Raw genomic sequence first — 16,306 nt, forward strand, 5'->3', positions numbered from 1 at the left:
TTTGAACCCAGGTCCCCAGTGCTGTGAGGCAGCAGTGCTAACCACTGAGCCACCGTGCTGCCACTAAAGTTGAAGGAATTGTTGAAGATTACAGCGAATTGATAAAAGACATACGATAAAATTATTTTATGATTAGATGAGTTATAACAATTGAGTGCAGCAACCATAATAGAGCTGGTGTTCTGAGGAAGGGTCACTGGACCCGGAACGTTAACTCTGATTGTTACTTCACAGATGCTGCCAGACCTGTTGTATTTTTCCAGCAACTTCTGTCTTTGCTCCTGATCTACAGTTCTTTGAGTTTTTATACAAAATCTGACCTCAGTAGTTACCCAGCTCAGTGTTTCTCCTTCTGTCCGTCCTTTCAGTTCCTTTCAGGCAGATCATTCTATTCTTTATTTCCCCTTTTCCCTTTTTTAACCTTTCTTGAGGGATTCCCACTTAGTGTAGGGAAACCTTTCTCACATGCCCTGCTCAGAGTTCCTTTACCCTCAGCTGACTGACAATGTGTGACTTGCACCTCTGGATATTTCTATGGATATTGCTGAACAAAAGCTTTAGAGGTCAGTCCCGAAGAGCAAAGAATTTAATTTTACTTAATTTTGTTGGAATGTTGTGCACGTGCTAACATAATTTTGTTAAAGATGTAAATGTGACAACAGAACTCAAGCAGCTTCGTAATAATATCAGAGTTCTGCAATGCATCACTTTTCTGAACACATTTGAACTTCTAAAACAAGACACAGCTCAAAGAAACAGGGCATTCAGAACAACGACTAATACAGTTTTTGCAAACTCTTCTCCTTTTCCCTTTGTCACGGCTGTCATAGCGGGTAACAATATTTTCAAAGTGAGAGCGAAGAGATTTAAAAAAGACCCAAGGGTCATTTTTGTTGACACAGAGGGTGGTACACGCGTGGAATGAACTTCCCGAGGAAGTGGTGGTTGTGGGCACAATTTAAAGGACATTTAGATCAATACGAGAGTAGGAAAGGTTTGGAGGGATATGGGCCAGGAGCAGGCAGGTGAGACTATCTTAGTCTGGGCATATGGACCGGTTGGACCAAAGGGTCTATTTCCATTACTGTATGACTCTATGACTGTGAGAGACTCCCGTGCTTGAACTGTATGGGTTCATCACTGTTGGAACACAGGACCTGAGCTGGAGTGGTTAAAGGCAGCAGGGATAATTACAGGTTAGAGATGCATTGGAGATAGTGAGAGGTATTTCATTATTCAGTGCTAGGTCGGGTGGTGGAGAATTCTTTGGCTGCCAGCAAAGATTAGATAGCCTGAGGTTGTTTTCTTTGGTATCTAGAAGAGTTTGCACAAAACTTAACTGTATATTAATAAAACCTTCTTTGCAGTGATTTCTTTTCACTGTTGTATTTATCAGAGGTCTGGAGAGGAAGGTTCAATTACAGGGTTCGAGAATCATTAATCACTCAGAATGTGATGGAGCTACGGAACTCACTGTCTCAAAGGTGGAAAGAGCTGAAAATCTAATTTACACTTGAAATGCACTTGCAATGTTCTAAACTAATGGGCTACGAGAGCTGGCAAATAGCAATAGGCTGGATAACACAGTGTGGAGCTGGAAGAACACAGCAGGCCAGGCAGCATCAGCAGAGCAGGAAAGCTGATGTTTCAGGTCTGGACCCTTCTTCGGAAACAAATTTTCTGCTCCTCATTTTCTGAAGAAGGGTCCCGACCCGAAACGTCAGCTTTCCTGCCCCTCTGATGCTGCCTGGCCTGCTGTGTTCATCCAGCTCCACACTATGTTGTCTCTGACTCCAGCATCTGCAGTTCTTACCATCTCTGAATAGGCTGGATAACTTTTTCTCAGATACACAGATGCAGAAGGCTGTTTGCCTTCCTTTCGCTGATATAAAAGGAAAAAGTTACTATTTTCCCAGATTTGGAAGAGCTATTAGAGGTTTAAAAGACTTTGGAAATTCTGGTAACACCTTCAGTGTGTGAATGGCCTGTCAGTTCATTCGATATATTCACAGCATCTATGTCTCTTTCCCTGTGTCATCCCTTAAAAATACTGGCTTGCCCCGAGATTCCCTGCTGATTGAAAGGATACAAGGATCTCCTGCTTAAATTCTTCAAATGTCAACTCTCAAAATACAACGGTGAAAAGAAATCACTGCAAAGATTTTTTTATTAATATACAGCAATGCCATGGCTTAGTAATGAGCCAAAAAATGAAGAATGCTGATGAGACAGTCATTTCTCACCCTCCTCCCAGCCTCTGTATGATTGCTGAGGAAATAGACTGCTTGGGGATCTCTGAACCAAATATGCGCAATAGGAGTAAAACCATTTGGCTCCTGCAGCCTGCTCCATTTAATAAGATTACAGTAGATCTGCTTGTGTTTCAATTTTCACTCCCATCTACTCCCGATAAGCTGCAATTCCCTTATCAACCGAGAATTTCTTTGCCTTAAAAACACGCCATGATCCCAGCTTCACCACATCTGAGGCAAGGGAGCCCAAAGACACTCAACCCTCTGAGAGAAAGTATTTCTCATCTCTGTCTTGCTCATTATAAACAGCCACCCTTGTAGTTCTGGGCTCACCCACAAGAGGAAACATCCTCTCCTTCTCGACCTGATCAAGACCATTCAAGGTCTTATACACTTCAATCAAGTCCAACAGAAAAAAGCCCAGTCTGTCCAATGTATCTTTATAAGATGGCCAATGCTCATATTATGCTCCATCTTCATCATTTGTTCCCACTCACTCAAACTATCTATATCCACCAGCTACTTCTTATGTCTTGCACATTATACACTTCCCTGTTACACTACAAACTGTTATTTTCCACAATAACCTTTGATGTGATACTATCAAGTGCCTTCTGGAAATCCAAGTATAGTACGTCTATTGGTTCTCCTTTATCCATAGCACATGCTACCCCTTCAATGAACTCCAAAAAATTGGCTCTACATGATTTCCCTTTGATGATTCTTCCCTCAGTTTTCTAAGTATGCAGCTTTAAAATTGATTCTAACACCATCCCCAAGACAGATATCAAGGCAATCAGTCTATAGTTCTTATTTTCTACCTCCCCTTTTTCTTGAGTAGAGGTGACAATTTGCTACTTTCCAGATTGATGGAATCTTTACTGAATCTAGGCAATTTTGGAAAATCAACACCAACACATCCACCTATCTCATTAGCACCCTTGTTTAAGACCCTAGGATGAAATCCATCTGGGCCTGGATACTTGTCAGCTCACAATTCCAACAATTTTCTTTGTACAACTTCCTCGCGCTTTATTTTGCAAAATTCCTCTTCTTTTCCACCTTCTCATTTATTTGAATGTTTTATTTTGTATTCTGTGTAGTGAAGACAAGCAAAATATTTGCTTAATGTATCTACTAATTGCTTATCATCCACTAATAACTGCCCATTCTCATTGTTTAGAAAATCAACACTCACTTACTACTTTCCTTTTCTTGTTATTCAATTTTACATTTCCATCTAACTCCTTCACCTACTTAAACTCTTGTCTTTTCATTATCTTTTTAGTCATTCTCTGCTGTTCTTTATTTTCTGACCTATCACCTAACCTGTCATTCATCTTTTGACAATTATTTACTCATCTAACCCGTCATTCATCTTTTGATAATTATTTACTTTTCTCCTTAAGTTTAATACTTTTCCTAAATTCTTTAGTTAATCGCAGATGTTGGCTCCTTCCTTTAAAATTGTTATTTATGCTCGGAACATACTTATTCCAAAGTCTCCCTTAAATATCATTTACCAATTCCTTATTGATCTATTCCCTGGTCTGGAATGCCAGGTCACTTCACTTAGCTCACCTTTCAACCACCCCCCCCAGTTTCCTTTACTCAGGCTTAAAATACTAGCCTTAACCCCAATCTTTTCCCTTTCAAATGGGGTGGCACGGTGGCTCAGTGGTTAGCACTGCTGCCTCACAGAACCAGCAGCCTGGGCTTGATTCCACCCTCTGGTGACTCTCTGTGTAGTGTGTGCACGTTCTCCTTGTGACTGCGTGAGATCCCTTGGGGTGCCCTGGTTTGCTCCCATAGCCCAATGATGCGCAGGCTAGGTGGATTGACATGCTAAATTGCCTGTAGTGTTCAGGGATGTGCAGAATAGGTAGATTATGGCGGATGAGTCTGGGTGAGATGCATTGAGGTTTGGTGTGGGCTTGTTGAGCCAAAGGGGCCTGTTACCACACAGTAGGGATTCTATGATTGCCTCATGAATCTAGATGAAAATCATTTCAAGTTGCTGCTACCTCAGGGTGTCTTAACTCTGAGGCTGTTAATTGATGCCCAATATCAAGTCGAATATAACCAGTCCTCTGGTCAGTTCCACAGCATACTACTTGAAGAAAGCATTCTTCAAATTCCTTATTCAGACATCTCCTGCCAACTTGATTTTTATATATCAATTAAAATCAATCATTATTGTTGATATTTTCTCATCAAAAGCACCAAGGTTTCTGCTGTATCCTATCTTAGGGTTACTGTTAAGGGTCTGTAGATCACTGCCACCGGTAGCCTCTTTCCTCGAACATTTCTCAGCCCCTACCCAAACCAATTATACCTCCTGAGCTCCTGAACCAAGGTCATCCCAAATGATTGCATAAAGAAATCATCTTTAATTAGTAGTGCTACCCCTCCACCCTCTACCTCAATTTCTACTTTTCTCAAATTCCATAATCCCCACAACATTCAAAACCCAAACCTTGTCACCCTGAAGCCATGCCTCTGCAATGTCAATCTGATAGTTTTTTATTTATTTTAATGTAAGCTATAGTTGTGGCTCACTGCTGTAGTGCTTCAGAAGATTTCAGGATTTTAAAAACCTGGGTTTGATTCCACCCTTGGGCGATCATGTGGAGTCTACATGTTCTCCCTGTGTCTGCGTGGGTTTCCTCCCACAGTAGAAAGGGGTGCAGGTTAGGGTGGATAGGCCATGCTAAATTGGCCGCAATGTGCAGGGATGTGTAGACTAGGTGGGTTATTGGGGTTGGGTCTGGGTGGGATGCTCTGAGGGCCATTCTGGATTAGTTGGGCCGAAGGGCCTGTTTCCACACTGTAGGGATTTTAAGATCCTAGGATTCTAAGATTCTAAAAAGTATACCACATTCTCCATATGACATGCATCAGATTTCTGTCCTTAGCAAGAATTACAATCATTACAAACAAATAGTTTCTAGCTACAGGTAAATGATTATGAGCCACTAACATATCTACACGTATACACGCACATTAACTCAAGTATACACACGTACACGCATGTACACACACGGATATACAAATACACACACGCAAACACACAGGCACATAAACACACACTCATACTGACAAACTCACAAACACAGACTTGTTAACACAAGTACACACACACATGTACACTCACAGATACACAAACACACAAAGGCACACACATATGGGGGCGGCACGGTGGCTCAGTGGTTAGCACTGCAGCCTCACAGCGCCAGGGACCTGGGTTTGATTCCAGCCTCGGTCTGTGTGGAGTTTGCACATTCTCCCCATGTCTGTGTGGGTTTCCTCTGGGTGCTCCGGTTTCCTCCCACAGTCCAAAGATGTGCAGGTTAGATGAGTTGGGCATGCTAAATTGCCCGTAGTGTTCAAGGGTGTGTGGGTTATAGGGGGATGGGTTTGGGTGGGATGGCCCAAAGGGCAGTGTGGACTTGTTGGGCTGAAGGGCTTGTTTCCACACTGTAGGGAACCTAATCTAATCTAATCTAATCACATACACTCATGTATACACACAAACACACACACACACATATACAGAGACACACACAAACATGCACACATGTAAACACACAGGCACACATGTATAGAGTCCACACACAGACATGGAAACACAGAGACACGCACTCATACTGACACACACCCACTCACGTACTCTCTCTCTCACACACACACACACTCTCTCATACACACACACACATACACACATGTATACACACACACACATGCACACACAGATACACAGACACATATACAGAGACACACACAAACATATACACACACACACACTTGTACAGGCACACATGTAAACACACAGACATGGAAACACAGAGACACACACACACACACACACACACACACACACACGCACACACACGCGCGCACAAGAAAACTGGGAAAGCATTTCAGTGGTCTCTGTTCCCAGAATCTGCTGACCTGGTCTGTGCAATAATCAGAACACTGCTTCTCAATCTCCGCACTTTGGATGTTTCCCTGGTTAGCAGGAGGTGAAGGCTGTCTGACTCTCACTTATAAGACCTCTGAGTTATTAATTCAAAGACACAGCTTACAGCAACTGCTGGAGGAAAAGTAAATTGGTTTAGAGCAGCTTTTGCTGCAGAGACAAGAGACGGCACCCGAGCCGGAAGATTTCTGATTACTTCTCACTACCTTTTACACAGTCCCAAGAGGTTCAGCTACCTGGGAACCAGCCACATTGTTGTTGCTAGTCAATGATAACTGGACACTAAGCTGTGGACCAATCAGCTGCTTGTTTCCAGTGGAATCCCCATCTGTAATCATTCCTGGATCTAGCTCATCTGCACCCTCTCTTCCTACTGCTTGTACTAGCAGCTGTGTAAACAGTACTCACCATGAGTGCCAGGTCACTTAAAGTCATAGAGTCATAGAGTCACACAGCACAGAAACAGACCCTTCAGTCCAATCAGTCCACACCGACCATAATCCCAAACCAACCTAGTCCCACCTGCCTGCTCCTGGCCCATATCCCTCCAAACCTTTCCCATTCATTTATCCATCCGTCTTTTGAACAGTGTAACTGTACCCACGTCCACCGCTAATAGGGCGACCAGAACTGCACACAACATTTCAGAAGAGGCCTCACCAGCATCCTGTACAACCTGAACATGACATCCCAACTTCTACACTCAAAGGTCTGAGCAATGAAAGTCAGTGTGCTAAACACCTTCTTAACCACCCTGTCTACCTGTGATGCAAATTTCAAAGAATTATGCACATGAGGCCCCAGGTCTCTCTGTTCTACAACACTACCCTAGGTCCTACTTTTAACTGAATAAGTCCTGGCCTTGCTTATTTTACCGATAAGTACCAATATAACAAATATGTTCCTGTTACTGATCATTGGTTGTGTCAGATGACGTTATCCTAAGTGATGAGCCTCATCGTATAAAGACTCCAGGGACCATTCCCTTTCAGATACATCACAGTGTCTGGCTCAGCTTCATAAACTCTGTTCAGAATTCAAGCACTTAGTGCAGATAGCATTTGCCCTGGATTGAAATGATATTCATGATCTCCCACATTCTGCAGCCTTGACACATCACCCACAGCATGGTGACACAGTGGTTAGCACTGCTACCTCACAGCGCTGGGGACCTGGGTTCAATTCCATCCTTTGGGCGAATGACTGTGTGGAGTTTGCACATTCCCTCTGTGCCTGCATGGGTGCGCTCTGGCTTCCTCCCAAAGTCCAAACATGTGCAGGCTAGGGTGGATTGGCCATGCGAAATTGCCTGTAGTGTTCACAGATGTGTAGTTTAGGGGGATGGGTCTGGGTGGGATGATCTGAGGGTCAGTGTGGACTTGTTGGGCCGAAAGGGCCTGTTTCCACTCTGTAGCGATTCTACAAAGCTGCCATCCTTGATGATATTTAACTGCAATATTCACCTACTTTACTTATATATTTTATTACGTTTACCACCAATGTATCTCCCACGTTACAACTTACAAGCAGAAGAGACCTTAACCGCACACACAAGCATTTTTTTTTTCCTTGCTTAATAATAGAACAAGCTCCAATTGCAATCAGCCCCTGAGTCTCTGATTCAGGACCATTTCTCCCAGATTCAAGATGGCGGCAGAGTAGCATGGCTGTCTACTGGCTCTTCCCCGGGGCTCATCCACTCCCACAAACTTTCTTTCTTTTTTACTTCTGTTCTTTCTCCTTCACTTATTTCTTCCCTTTTTCTTTTCTTTGGAGCCTTTTGCAACGGGTTAGTCAACAAACTCAGTGTGTGGCAGACAGAGAGGGCCGTGCATGGAATGGGAGCCCCCTCTGGTGGTGGGAGGTGGTGGCAGCAATGGGCTGTTCAAGATGGCGGCGCTGGCAAAGAGAGATCTCGGAGGACGGGTGCCGGAGAGGGACTCTTGGCGAGACGAGCGGCGGCCTGGTTTGGCAGCAGAGCCAGCGATTCCTGGTCGCTGTAGGCCCAGAGGCAGGGACTCCTGGTGCCACTGAACCACCAGCAAAGCCGAGGACTAATGGCTGAGAGGCAAGTGTGGGTTCAGAATGGGACCCAATATCAGCAGTGGAGAGGTGGGCGCAGCGGCGACGACATGGTACCTGAAGAGTAGCCACTCCTACTTTGGTGGGCCTGGCGCAGACAGCAGTGAGGGGGCGGAGGAGGGCTGGCAGTGCAATGTCGTTGGTGAGCCAACTTGTCCATGCCAACCAGATATCCTAAGGAAATCTAGTCACATCTGTTCCATATCCCTTTGAATCCTTCCAAATGCCTTTTAGATGTTGTAACTGTGTCAGCCTCCACCCTAACATTTTCCCTCCAGTGTGTTCCATACACACACCACCCTCTGCGTGAAAAAGTTGCTCTTTAGGTCTTTTTCCCCTCACACCTTAAACCTATGCCCTCCAGTTTTGGACACCCCTACCCTGGGGAAAAGACCTTGGTTATTCACCCTCTCTGCACCCCTCATGATTTCATAAACCTCTACAAGGTCACCCCCTCAGCCTCGGATGCTCCAGGGAAAATAGCCCCAGCCCGTTCAGCCTCTCCCTGTAGCTCAAACCCTCTGACCCTGGCAACACCCCTTTGTAAATCTTTTCTGCTACTCCTCAGCCCTTCAGCCCATCTGATCAAGGTCACATTGTACTGGTGCTGGTGTTGGACTGGATTGGACAAAGTCAGGAGTCACACAACACCAGGTTATGATCCAACATGCAGATTTGAAATCACAAGCTTTCACAGCGTAGCCCCTTTGTCTGGTGAAGAAACACTCCAAAAGCTTGTTATTTCAACTAAATCTGTTGGACCATAAACTAGTGCCACGTAACTTCTGACTCTGTGGTAATCTTCTTCGCCGTCCACTACACCACCAACTTTGGTGTCAGCTGCAAACTTACTAATCACATCTCCTGTGTTCACAGTCAAATCATTTACATAAATGGCAAAAAGCAGTGGACCCAGCACTGATGCTTGTGGCACACCGCTGGTCACAGGCCTCCAGTCCGAAAAGCAACACTACACTACCACCCTCTGTCTCCTGTGGTTGAGCCAATTTTGTATCCAAATTGTTAGTTCCCCCTGTATTCCATGTGAGCTAACCTTGCTAACCAGCCTACCATGAGGAACCTTGTCAAATGCCTTAGTGAATTCCATAAAGGTGACATTCACTGCTCTGTCCTCATCAATTTTCTTTGTTACTTCTTTAAAAAGACTCAAACAAGTTAGTGAGATATGATTTCTCATGCACAAAGCCATGTTGACTATCCCTAATCAGTCCTTGCCTTTCCAAATACATGTAAATCCTGTCCCTCAGGATTCCCTCCAACAACTTGCCTATAACTGATGTCAGGCTCACAAGTCTACAGTTCCCTGGTTTTTCCTTACCACTTTTCTTATATAGAAGCACCACATTAGCCAAACTCCAGTCTTCCTCACCCATTACAATCCATGAGAAAAATATCTCAGATAATAAAATGTGAGGCTGGGTGAACACAGCAGGCCCAGCAGCATCTCAGGAGCACAAAAGCTGACGTTTCGGGCCTAGACCCTTCATCAGAGGATGCTCTGATGAAGGGTCTAGGACCGAAACGTCAGCTTTTGTGCTCCTGAGATGCTGCTGGGCCTGCTGTGTTCATCCAGCCTCACATTTTATTATCTGAGATTCTCCAGCATCTGCAGTTCCCATTATCACAGAAAAATATCTCAGCAAGGGGACCAGCAATTTCTTCCCTAACTTTCCATAAAGTTTGAGTGTACTCCTGATCAGTTCCCAGGGATTTATCTATCTTTATGCATTTTAAAACATCCAGCAGCATGAATACTTTTCAAGATGTCATTATTTATTTCCCCAAGTTCTCTAGCTTCCATATCTTACTTCACAGTAAACGCTGATGTAAAATACTTGTTTAGTATCTCTCCCCATCTCCTGCAGTTTCCACACACAGGCAGCTCTGTTGATCTTTAAAAGACCCTATTCTCTCCCCTGCTGCTCTTTCGCCCTTAATGTATTTGTAGCATCAGTTTGGATTCTCCATAAACCTATTTGCCAAAGCTATCTCATGTCACCTTTTTCACCCTCCTGATCTTCCTCTTAAATATACCCCTACTTCCCTTATACTCCTGTAGAGATTCATTACCCTTAACATATGCTTCATTCTTATTCTTGAAGAAAACCTCAATTTTTTTAAAAATAGAATCCCTACAGTGTGGAAACAGGCCACTCGGCCCAACACATCCACACTGACCCTTGAAGCATACCACCCAGACCCATTCCCTATAACCCACCTAATGTACACATCCCTGAACACTGTGGGCAATTTAGCACAGCCAATCCACCCAGCCTGCACATCTTTCGAGGAAGTTGCAGCACCCGGAGGAAACCTGCAGAGACACGGGGAGACTGTGCAAACTCCACACAAACAGTTGCGCAAGGCTGGAATTGAACCTGGGTCCCTGCTATGAGGCAACAGTGCTAACAACTGAGCCACTGTGGCACCCTCTTGTCAACCATCATTCCCTGCAACTACCAGCCTTACCCTTCACTCTAACAGGAACATGCTGTCTCTGGGCTCTCATTATCTCATTTTTGAAGGCTTCCCACTTTCCAGCCATCCTTTTGCCTGTAAATATTCGCCCACCCCAATCATCTTCTGAAAGTTCGACTAGTACCATCAAAATTAGCCTTCCTCCAATTTAGAACTTTAACTTGTGGTGACAGTTGAAACTTTTCGCTGTAATTTACTGTATTATTCACCGGAAAATGCAAGTGACAATAAATAAATCATTTATTCATTCATGCATTGTGATGCTGACTGCCCGTTTGAGGGCCCAGCCCTCATCTGCAGCTCTCAACAGGGCTACATTTCTGATCATGTTCTCTACAATACAGACCCACTGCTGAAAATATTAATACAATTTATCTGGCAGCATCTGTGGGAAGAAATGCCAGTTAATGTTCCGGGTCCAGTGACCCTTCCTCAGGAACAGGACCTGAAACGTTAACTCTGATCTCCCTCCACAGGTGCTGCCAGACTTGCTGAGTTTTTCCAGCAATTTCTGTTTTTGTTTCTGATTTCCAGCAAATACTGTTCTTTCAGTTTTCACACAATGTGTTCCTGGCTGTTAAAAAAAATCCCTGATTACACAGATTCACAGCAGATATCGAATAAGCGACGTCTTTTTTAACCTGCCCCTCTGATTTTTGTTTATGAAAGAGTTGATTATCAAACTTATCCCAAAAGCATTTCCGTGTGGATCTAGGTCGTGTTTAGTTAATCACTCATAATAATACCCTTCGCAACACAAAAACAACAATGAATATCAATGTGTTAGGATTCTTGGGAGTCACGCTATTAATGGTAAATGATCAGATACAGTCTATACAGTTAATGTTGCTATTTTCTTGATTTGGAATAGTTAAGAGTCATCGAGTCATCGAGTCATCGATATATACTGCAAGGAAACAGACCGTTTGGTCAACCCATCCATGCTGACCACATATCCTAAATTAATCTAGTCCCGTTTGCCAGCATTTGGCCCGTATCCCTCTTAACCCTTCCTACTCATATATCGACCCAAATGCCTTTTAAATGCTGTAATTGTACCAGCCTCCACCACTTCCTCTGGCAGCTCATTCCATACACACACCACCCTCTGCGTGAAAAAGTTACTCCTTAGGTCCCTTTTAAATCTTTCCCCTCTCACCTTAAACCTGTGCCTGTCCAGTTTTGGACTCCCCCACCCTGGGGAAAAGATTGTTCATCCTATCCATGCCCCTCATGATGTTATAAACTTCTATAAGGTCATCTCTCAGCCTCCAATGATCCAGGGAAAATAGGCCCAGTCTATTCAGCCTCTCTCTGTAGCTCAAACCCTCCAACCCTGGCAACATCCTTGTAAATCTTTTCTTAGCTCTTTCTAGTTTCACAACATAGAGTCACAGAACGACACAGCACGGAAACAGACCCTACGGTGCAACCTGCCCATCTGGACATGTTCGCAAAGTAAACTAGTCCCACTTGCCTGCTCCTAGCCTAACCTTTCCTATTCCTGTACTTATCCAAATGTCCCTTAAAAAGTACCCACATCCACCACTTCCTCAGGAAGTTCATTCCACACGCGAAGCATCCTCAGCGTAAAAATAATAAAAATTGCCCCTAGTGTCTCCTGTTTTAAATCTTTCACCTCGCATCTGGAAAGTAGTCTTGAAACCCTGGGTGGGGGGAATCCACCTATCTTTCCTGTTACTCCAGTATTAACCAAAGTAGGGCATGACCATAGAAATTCTCTCTCAACTTTAGCAAGCGCTTAAAAGGCATGCAAGATTTCTTTTGAATCTGGGGGGTGATCAAGGTGTGTGTTTGTTTTGGGGAGGGGGGCTTGAGGTTGAACTCTGATTGGAATCTCTCCTGCTCCCCCCCCCCCCATCCCAAAGCACTTACCTGTCCACACACAGCACAGTGACGATACCCACTGTGGTGAACTGGTTGGTGACATCCAGCACAGTTACCACCTTGCATATAAACTGCCCGAACACCCAGTCCCTGTCCCTGACCAGCTGATGGATGGTGAAAGGCATTCCCAGGAGAAACAGCAAATCTGCCGTGGCCAAGCTCAGCACGTAGATGTCCGACACCCCTTTGGTTTTGCAGGCGAGCAGCGTGTAGATCACCAGGCAGTTCGCCCCGACCCCGACGATACACAGGATCCCGTAGACGGAGGGTAAAATGTGCATCACGGTGGCACTGTCCAGAAACTCAATGTCCCCAGCTCCCGAGCTATTCGCCGTGCTGGAGCCTGCAGAAGCGTTCATGTCCCAGCCCCCTGCACCGTTTCCAGCCTGAGTCTCCATACCCAGGGAACTTGTGTTTGCAAACAGTGCAGAGCCTCCTCTGAAAGCTGCTCCCATCAGGATATTTTTTTAGAAAATCTGTTTGCAGGGATAGACGCTTGCTCGGCTTTCGCTCTCTGTGCCTGGAACGCTGCAGCTTGAATTCACGCTCTCCCCTCTCCGCTGCACACAGCCTCACTGCAACTCCAATCCCATTTTACCCTCCTGCCTGTGACTGAGCTTCCCTGAACTGCTTGCTGGACTTTATACCTGCTTCAGAGCTGCCGCTCCAGCCGTGCACGGAGGGTGAGGGCGGGGGATTGGTCCAGGTTTGCAAAGTAAATGTTCAGCGCCGATTTGCCCGAGGTGGGATTTTGACAAACTGTCCCGGCACAGTCCTTTGTAAATCTCAGTGCAGCAAGTGTGACAGGGCAGGGGGATGCCTCCAGTTGGGCTAAAATAGGGGGGGGGGGGGGGGAAGGCAGTAAAACATACTAATGACACACAGAAAAATATCAACGACACAGAAAACATGCCAATGACACACCTAGGGTCATAGAGCTGTGCGATACGGAAACATACCCTTCAGTGCAACTCGTCCATGCTGACCAGATATCCCACATTAATCCAGTCCCATTTGCCAGCATTTGGCCCATATCCCTCTAAACCCTTCTTATTCATATACACATCCAGATGCCTTTTAAATGCTGTAATTGTACCAGCCCCCACCACTTCCTCTGGCATTTCGTTCCATACACGCACCACCCTCTGTGTGAAAAAGTTGCCCCTCGGGTCCCTTTTAAATATTTCCCCTCTCACCTTAAACCTATGCCTCTCTAGTTTTGGGCTCCCCTAACCTGGGAAAAAGACCTTGGCTACTCTCCCTATCCATGCCCCTCATGATTTTATGAACCTCTATAAGGTCACCCCTCAGCCTCCGACACTCCAGGGAGAATAGCCCCAGCCCATTCAGCCTCTCCCTGTAGCTCAAACCCTCCAACCCTGGCAACATGCTTGTAAATCTCTTCTGCACCTTTTCTAGTTTCACAATATCTTTCTTGTAGCAGGGAGACCAGAATTGCACACTATTTCAAAAGTGGCCTCACAAGGGACTCGTACAGCCACAACATGAACCCCCAACTCCAATGCTCAATGCACCGACCAATAAAGGCAAGCATGTCAACATGACGACTTCAAAATGGAGCTCCATCTCCAAGCATTTATATTTATTTTCATCCCACCTGCCCCGGGGAGAAAATGTGGTGCCTTCTGAGGAACAGCTGATATTTACTGCAGCTACGTCAGTGACCTGAGCAAAATTCTACCCCATCTTGTTTTAATGGAGACAAGGAAGGATGCGCTTTTTTTGACATTCATCCTCAATAGTACCTGTAAACCAGTTAGTGCGCAGGAAAAAAAATTTGCATTTATATAGCACCCGTCACGTCCTGGAGCCGTACCAAAGTACCCCAGTACCAGTTAAGCACGTTTGAAGTGCCGTCACTGTTGTACTGTGGGAAATGGGGGCGGCCACTTTGGAGATTACGATTCCCAATTCTGCAGATGTTTTAATGATAATGGGAACTGCAGATGCTGGAGAATCCAAGATAACAAAGTGTGGAGGTGGATGAACACAGCAGGCCAAGCAGCATCTCAGGAGCACAAAAGCTGACGTTTCGGGCCTAGACCCTTCATCAGAGAGGGGGATGGGGAGAGGGAACTGGAATAAATAGGGAGAGAGGGGGAGGCGGACTGAATATGGAGAGAAAAGAAGATGGGTGGAGAGGACAGTACAAGTGAGGAGGTAGGGAGGGGATAGGTCAGCCCAGGGAAGATGGACAGGTCAAGGAGGCGGGATGAGGTGGTAGGTAGGAAATGGAGGTGCGGCTTGAGGTGGGAGGAAGGGATGGGGGAGAGGAAGAACAGGTTAGGGAAGCAGAGACAGGCTGGGCTGGTTTTGTGATGCAGTGGGGGAAGGGGAGATTTTGAAACTGGTGAAATCCATATTGATACCATTGGGCTGCAGTGTTCTCAAGCGGAATATGAGTTGCTGTTCTTGCAACCTTTGGGTGGCATCATTGTGGCACTGCAGGAGGCCCATGATGGACATGTTGTCTGAGGAATGGTAGGGGGAGTTGAAATGGTTCGCATCAGGGAGGTGCAGTTGTTTGTTGCGAACCAAGCGGAGGCGTTCTGCAAAGCAGTCCCCAAGCCTCCGCTTGGTTTCCCCAATGTAGAGGAAGGCACACCGGGTACAATGGATACAATATACCACATTGGCGGATGTGCAAGTGAACACTTGCCACTTCCTACAGACAAAGGGGGTGACCATGGGTACCCGCATGGGCCCAAGCTATGCCTGCCTCTTTGTAGGTTACGTGGAGCAATCCCTCTTCTGCATCTACACAGGCCCCAACCCCACCTCTTCCTCCATGACATTGATGACTGTATCAGCGCCGCCTCTTGCTCCCCAGAGGAGCTCGAACAGTTCATTCACTTCACTAACACCTTTCACCCCAACCTCAAGATCACCTGGGCCATCTCCAACACATCCCTCACCTTCCTGGACCTCTCAGTCTGCAATCTCAGGCAACCAGCTGGAAACTGATATCCATTTCAAGCCCACTGACTCCCACAGCTACCTAGAATACATCTCCTCCCACCCACCCTCCTGCAAAAATTCCATCCCCTATTCCCAATTCCTCCGCCTCCAGCTCATCTGCTCCCAGGATGAGGCATTCCACTCCCGCACATCCCAGACGTCCACGTTCTTCAAGGACCACAACTTTCCCCCCGCAGTGGTCGAGAACACCCTTGACCGCGTCTCCCGCATTTCCCGCAACACATCCCTCACACCCTGCCCCCGCCACAACCGCCCCAAGAGGATCCCCCTCATTCTCACACACCACTCCACCAACCTCCGGATACAACGCATCATCCTCCGACACTTCCGCCATCTACAATCCGACCCCACCACCCAAGACATTTTTCCATCCCCACCCTTGTCTGCCGTCTGGAGAGAAACACTCTCTCCGCGACTCCCTTGTCCGCTCCACATTCCCCTCCAAACCCACCACACCTGGCACCTTCCCCTGCAACTGCAGGAAGTGCTACGCTTGCCCACACACCTCCTCCCTCAACCCCATCCCAGGCCCCAAGTTCACTTTCCATATTAAGCAGATGTTCACCTGCACATCTACCAATGTAGT

At 45.9% G+C, this 16,306-nt stretch overlaps 1 protein-coding gene across 1 annotated transcript in view; it reads right to left on the reverse strand.

Annotated features, from left to right (window-relative positions):
- Positions 1-13,175, reverse strand: part of mchr2b (melanin concentrating hormone receptor 2b) — a 58,200-nt gene extending 45,025 nt beyond the window's left edge. The window contains exon 1 of the mRNA XM_048543904.2: positions 12,709-13,175. Coding sequence (XP_048399861.2) covers positions 12,709-13,175 — 467 coding nt within the window. The remainder of the gene's footprint in view (positions 1-12,708) is intronic.
- Positions 13,176-16,306: the final 3,131 nt, after the last annotated feature.

Source organism: Stegostoma tigrinum, chromosome 13, assembly GCF_030684315.1.
Source record: "Stegostoma tigrinum isolate sSteTig4 chromosome 13, sSteTig4.hap1, whole genome shotgun sequence".
Lineage (NCBI taxonomy): Eukaryota > Metazoa > Chordata > Chondrichthyes > Orectolobiformes > Stegostomatidae > Stegostoma > Stegostoma tigrinum.